Raw genomic sequence first — 6,852 nt, forward strand, 5'->3', positions numbered from 1 at the left:
ATGTGTGTTTTGGGGGAAATTACCAAAGGGGTTAGCATGTATGTTTTGGGGCAAATGACCAAAGGGGTTAGCATCTGTGTTTTGGGGGAAATTACCAAAGGGGTTAGCATGTGTGTTTTTGATGAAATGACCAAAGGGGTTAGCATGTGTCATTTGGGGGAAATGACCAAAGGGGTTAGCATGTGTGTTTGGGGTTACTGACCAAAAGGGGTTAGCATGTGTGTTTTGGGGGAAATGACCAAATATGTTAGTATGTGTGTTTTGGGGGAAATGACCAAAGGGGTTAGCATGTGTGTTTTGGATGACATGACCAAAGGGGTTAGCAGGTGTGTTTTGGATGAAATGACCAAAGAGGTTAGTATGTGTGTTTGGGGGGGATGACCAAAGTGGTTAGTATGTGTGTTTTGGGGGAAATGACCAAAGGGGTTAGCATGTGTGTTTTGGGGGAAATGACCAAAGGGGTTAGCATGTGTGTTTTGGGGGAAATGACCAAATATGTTAGTATGTGTGTTTTGGGGGAAATGACCAAAGGGGTTAGCATGTGTGTTTTGGATGACATGACCAAAGGGGTTAGCAGGTGTGATTTGGATGAAATGACCAAAGAGGTTAGTATGTGTGTTTGGGGGGGATGACCAAAGTGGTTAGTATGTGTGTTTTGGGGGAAATGACCAAAGGGGTTACCATGTGTGTTTTGGGGGAAATGACCAAAGGGGTTAGCATGTGTGTTTTAGGGGAAATGACCAAAGGGGTTAGCATGTGTGTTTTGGGGGAAATGACCAAAGTGGTTAGTATGTGTGTTTTGGGGGAAATGACCAAAGGGGTTAGCATGTGTGTTTTGGGGGAAATGACCAAAGGGGTTAGCATGTGTGTTTTGGATTAAATAACCAAAGGGGTTAGCATGTGTGTTTTGGATGAAATTACCAAAGTGGTTAGCATGTGTGTTTTGGGGGAAATGACCAAAGGGATTAGCATGTGTGTTTTGGGGGAAATGACCAAAGGGGTTAGCATGTGTGTTTTGGGGGAAATGACCAAAGGGGTTAGCATGTGTGTTTTGGGGAAAATGACCAAAGAACTAACTCCCATTAGTTCACCACTAGACATTCCCGTTATTAGACAAAGGCCTTGATTCTTTCTCCTCCCCCTTCCCGCTCTTTCCATCTGACGCATTGTATGTTTTGTTTTATCTGTTAGCCCATCAAACTCTTACTAAAGCCAATAACATATTTCCATTACTGTTCATTATATTTCCATTTATTCCAATAAATTATTGTGTTTAATTTTAACTCGTGTATTCTAGTCCCTCATTCTTGATCCGCTCTACACTTAGAACAAATTAATTCCTTAAGATTAGACTGATTACATATTAAACATAGGATCCCTTAATGTCCTAAAACCAATTTAAGGTGTTGCCCCAAGACTAGATACTTTATTGTAAATAAAGTATTTCTATTTAAACAAGCAAACCCCGCTTCATGACCAAAGGGGTTAGCATGTGTGTTTTGGATGAAATGACCAAAGGTGTTAGCATGTGTGTTTTGGATAAAATGACCAAAGGGGTTAGCATGTGTGTTTTGGGGGAAATGACCAAAGGGGTTATTATCAGGGTTCGAATTACGGGGGGGCTTGGGGGGGTTTGACCCCCCTAATTAAGACTTGAACCCCCCCCCAAAAGAAGTAAAAACAACAGGTCGGGGGGGTCGATACATTTATATATCGTTCTTCTATATAGTTCTATCATTCAGCAGACGGCTGATCTGTGGGATTCTGTTAAGCCCTTTCTGGCATTGCTTGTAAAAAAAGGGCTATACAAATAAAGTTTGATTTGACTCTTACCGAGGAAGGCAGAGGGAGAGACAGTCCCGTTGCTCCGGGCAACCATCACGCTGATCCCCGTCTCCACGAAGGGCACAGAGAAGTCGATGATCTCCGAGCGCTCCTCGTTAATGGTCAATGAGCCAATGGCCATGTCCGCTCGCTTGTAGAACACCTGGAGGAGGAGGAGGAGGAGGTGAAGGAGGAAGAGGAGGAGGTGAAGGAAGAGGAGGAGGAGGAGGAAGAGGAGGAGGTGAAGGAAGAGGAGGAGGTGAAGGAAGAGGAGGAGGAGGAGGAAGAGGAGGAGGTGAAGGAAGAGGAGGAGGTGAATGAAGAGGAGGAGGAGGTGAAGGAAGAGGAGGAGGTGAAGGAGGAAGAGGTGAAGGAAGAGGAGGAGGTGAAGGAGAAAAAGGAGAAGGAGAAGAAAGGTCCAAGATCAGACAGAAGATGAGGATGAGGAGGAAGGAGATGAAGACAAGGAGACAGTTCTCAGAGATGCAGAGCAGAGAGATGTCTGGTGTTTGGGGCCATATGTCATCCCTGCCACCGCTCTGACCCTGAGAGATGACCTTTGACCTTTGGGAGGGATTTCATCAGCCAACAACATGAAAAGAGAAGAGGGATGTCCACACTGTCACTGTAGGTGATAAATGACAGATATAAATCCACATATCTACGGGAATGTTATGTGTTCATTTTGTAAAGGCTTTAATCCAACTTGACATACATGGGGGGATTTGAACCTACGACCCCTTCGAGGCTCTAACACATAGATATACGTACCTATCTCTAGGTCACCTACATAACCATGTACACATCCTGTGCCGACAATTGCAATGTGTGTGTGCGCGCGTGCGCGAGTGTGTGACCAACTGCTGCAGCTGTTGACCCGGTTGACCCCTGAAGGGATGAATGCTGTTGTAGTGGATTACCAAACCCCGGAGGGATCCAGTACATCAACAGAGATCACAGACCCACACGAAGCGTTTCTCTTTAATCCCTGTCAGGTGATACACACTTACTGTACACCATTATACTGTAAACCGATACATGTAAAAGTGTGTGTATGTGTGTATTGTATGTATTTATTTCTGTACATATTCATTATTTTTTTAATCTTTATTCTCTGATTCAGTCGTTGATGAGGGCATAGGAAGTGATGTGACAATCCAAACAGAAAGGAAATATTCAGCTGAAAAAAATATGGGATGTATATTGACGTGTGTAGTGATTAGTGTGTAGTTATTTTAATACTTTTTTTCTGTATCTCTCTCTCTCTTACATTCTACCTCTACAGCCACTGTCTCTCTCTCTCTACCGCTCTCATTCTGTCTCTACACAAAACTCTCTCTTTCTCATCGTTCAGAGAGAGGGAGGGAAAGAAAGAGATCCACCTAGTCATTTCCGTTCTCCCTGCTCTGCTCTGACGTCACAAAGCCTTTTTGTGTCATTTCCCATTTCTCTCTCTTTTTCCTCTCTCTTTAAGCATTTCCATCTTTGCTCTCTCTCTCTCCCCTCCTTCTCTCTCTCCCCGCTTCTCCATCTCTCTCCCCCTTCCCTCTCTCTCTCCCCCTCCCTCCCTCTATCTCTCTCTCTCTCCCCCCTCCCTCTCTCTCTCTCTCTCTCTCTCGCTCTCTCTCTCGCTCTCTTTCTCTCTTACCCTACCTCTCTTTCCTGCCTTAATATCTCATTGTCTCCATCTCTATCTCTCGCTCTCTTTCTCTCTTACCCTACCTCTCTTTCCTGCCTTTCTTATCGTTCAGCCACCTTCCATTGCCTCAGCCGCTAGCTGTTAGCATATAGCTAACCACGAGAGCAGCAGATGGTCCATTGAGCACAATGGGCTCCCCGCTGCTGAGCTAGCACGTCGAGCTAGCAGGAGCTGACGATGCTAACCACAGGAACCTTAGCCATGCAAAGCACTGAGCCGGACACTAATCCATTCATCTGATGGTGGTGATTATTTACAAGGGCATTCAACTCGTTTTTTTTCCCCCTCTTTCTTTCCTTTATACCTGTTGTCTTCCTCTCCTCTTGCCCTAGTCATGGTCCTCTCTGTTTATTACGGTACACCTATTCGTTTTGTTTAGGGGTCATTAATTCATACTTTAAATTGGTATTCCCAAATAGCAGGGCTGTCAGCTAAGTTGGAGAGTGTCTGTGTTTACCCTGAAGGACGGTTTATAAACTGCAAATGACCTCCCTTCGCAGCCCTGGATTCTCTCACCGGAGTCCTTGCAGCTGCTGTTTATCAGCATGGAACTGAATAAGCAAGTGTAGCAGAAGTGGTTCGGAACCCCCGTCCAGTGGTGTGCCAGTGCTGCCTGAGATCCAGGGTTCGGTGCCCACACCACAGTCTTGTCATTCCTGAGACTACCCCACCCCCGTCAAGCCACAGGGAAACCCTTCAAGTCTCTGATGAAACTCTTGGTCTAACGGGAGGCGGGGCGACCCGGGTTTGGCCCCCACCACATGCAGCCCTAACGACGTGGTCTCACCTCCCCTATCATGCCGTTCCAGATGCCCCTCACCAGCTTGCCGTGCTTGCCGTTAGTGACCAGGTAGAGGTCGTAGGAGAACTTGATGGTGCGAGACAGCTTCTTCAGGATGTCAATGCAGAAGCCCTTGCAGCAGAGCTTGGTGTAGGGCTCTGTGTGACCCACGATACTGAGAGGGGGAAGGGGAGAAAGAGGGGAGACAGGAGAGAAAAGAGAGGGTAAAAGAGGAGGGAGGAGAGGGGGGAGAAGAGAGAAAATAGTTTAGATTCTGCAAGAGAATTATCGAGCCTGTGTGTCACCAACACTCCTTGGGACACCAGAAGGGAGGAGAGTGTAGGCTTCCTTACGTTAGCAATAGCTAACCTAGATACTGTGTTTGACTTCTACTGAGGAGACAAAGGGAAGAGACTTCAGATGGGAGAGATCTGTTTGAGGTGGAAATCAACCTTAATATCAACAACGCTTGACCGAAAATTCTGAAAGACAAAATCCAGGAGAGAGGAAAACGTAAGTACGAATGAACGATTTAAGAAATTAACACCATCTAACCATCCCCCAGCTAGAAGACAACTCAAGATGAATCTCCACATGTAGATATACACCTTCCCATCAACCTTAGACAACTGCAGAGTTAGACTACTACACAGTCATTTACAACCTAACTAATGTTAGGTAATGTACATTACCCATCACCCTGTGTGACTCCCCAGTCAACACTGTGGAGTCCTTCCGCTTCCTGGGCACTATCCTCTCCCAGGACCTCAAGTGGGAACTGAACATCAGCTCCCTCATCAAGAAAGCACAACAGAGGATGTACTTCCTTCGGCAGCTGAAGAAGTTCAACCTGCCAAAGACAATGATGGTGCACTTCTACTCAGCCATCATTGAGTCCATCCTCACCTCCTCCATCACCGTCTGGTACGCTGCTGCCACTGCCAAGGACAAGAGCAGACTGCAGCGTATCATCCGCACTGCTGAGAAGGTGATTGGCTGCAATCTGCCTACCCTCGAGGACCTGCACACCTCGAGGACCCTGAGGCGAGCGAGGAAGATTGTGGCCGACTCCTCCCACCCTGGACACTCCCTGTTTCAGTCACTCCCCTCCGGCAGAAGGCTGCGGTCCATCAGGACCAATACCTCACGCCACAAAAACAGTTTCTTCCCTTCCGCTGTTGGCCTCTTCAACAAGGCCAAGGGACCACACTGACTCTAATGACTTCTTGCTTAAAACACACTGCTTTTTGCACTGCATTACAAAATGGTATCTTGTACATTTGTATTTTTTGTAATATTTGTATTTTTGTATTTTTATATTGTAATTTACGGCAACTTATATTTTATTTTATTGTATATTTAATTATATTCTAATCCCACTTAGTACTGCTAGTTTATGTACCCTTAGTATAGATAGTCCACATATTTAAATTTTAGGTATATGTTTATTGTATGCACCTTCCTGCCAAAGCAAATTCCTTGTCTGTGCAAACTTTCATGGCGAATAAATCCCATTCTGATTCTGATTCTGATTACCGTGAAACTGTTGACAGAAGGACAGAAGATGGATATTCACCCTGATATTGACCAACCGGTGGAGTCACACTACTACATAGTGTTTTATTTTCACATTCATCCTGTTTACTTGTCAGTGCCCAGACTGCTGTGCCTGGAAGGAGAGCTAGACCAGTCACAGGACAGTGAGCATACAGGATGAACCAATCCGAAAAACAAATATTATAACTGGAATAACAGGCTTAGTGGCTGGCGATCAGTGTGACCAGATATTGGGAGACAGACGCGGACCTGGAAATGAATGTTAATATCAACTAAACAACGCTTCACTATCATATTACCTCCAGTATTACCTCTCGAGGGTATTGAAAGGTCGACCCAAACCACTCCACTGTGTGGATGTATGTTGTGTGACAGACAGCCAGGGCCAAAATTGCATAGTCTAAAATGATTTCAATTTGAGGTCAGTGACAATATAAACATTCCAGACACCATCCCCCTTCCACCAACACACACACACACCCACCCACCAACATTGGTTTACTGATCATTACAGAGTGTTATTGATCTGGCGGTCCTGAATGACCAGACCTGTGGGAGACAAAGCGAAGCATTTATGCCTCATCATCAATGGAGAGACTGGATAGCTACTGTGTTCCTGTCTCCCACACCTGGCTTGAGCGGTTATTGAATTAAATATACATGTCACTGCTCTGGTCAACACACCGCGTGCAGTCACATGACTGATAGACGACCAATAGAGCTTAATGATGCAGAGAAGAACAAGGACGCTGGGATCCGATCTTATCAGAAGGAATTCGAAAGAGAGCGAGAGATAGAGAGCGTGAGAAAGAGATGGAGACAGTGAGATATGAAGGCAGGAAAGAGAGGTAGGGTAAGAGAGAAAGAGAGCGAGAGCGAGAGCGAGAGGGAGGGTGGAGAGAGAGAGAGAGAGAGAGAGAGAGAGAGAGAGAGAGAGAGAGAGAGAGAGAGAGAGAGAGGGAGGGGGGAGAGAGAGAGATAGAGGGAGGGA

The 6,852-nt window shown here is 45.8% G+C and overlaps 1 protein-coding gene across 1 annotated transcript in view; it reads right to left on the reverse strand.

Moving 5' to 3' along the window:
• Window positions 1-6,433, reverse strand: part of LOC134026674 (glutamate receptor ionotropic, NMDA 2C-like) — a 28,720-nt gene extending 22,287 nt beyond the window's left edge. Inside the window, exons 1-3 of the mRNA XM_062469566.1 lie at window positions 6,411-6,433; window positions 4,311-4,479; window positions 1,834-1,987 (exon numbers count right to left, since the gene is read on the reverse strand). Coding sequence (XP_062325550.1) covers window positions 1,834-1,987; window positions 4,311-4,479; window positions 6,411-6,433 — 346 coding nt within the window. The remainder of the gene's footprint in view (window positions 1-1,833; window positions 1,988-4,310; window positions 4,480-6,410) is intronic.
• Between the last annotated feature and the right edge of the window lie 419 nt (window positions 6,434-6,852).

The sequence above is a fragment of the Osmerus eperlanus genome, chromosome 9 (genome assembly GCF_963692335.1).
Source record: "Osmerus eperlanus chromosome 9, fOsmEpe2.1, whole genome shotgun sequence".
In the NCBI taxonomy this organism is placed as follows: domain Eukaryota; kingdom Metazoa; phylum Chordata; class Actinopteri; order Osmeriformes; family Osmeridae; genus Osmerus; species Osmerus eperlanus.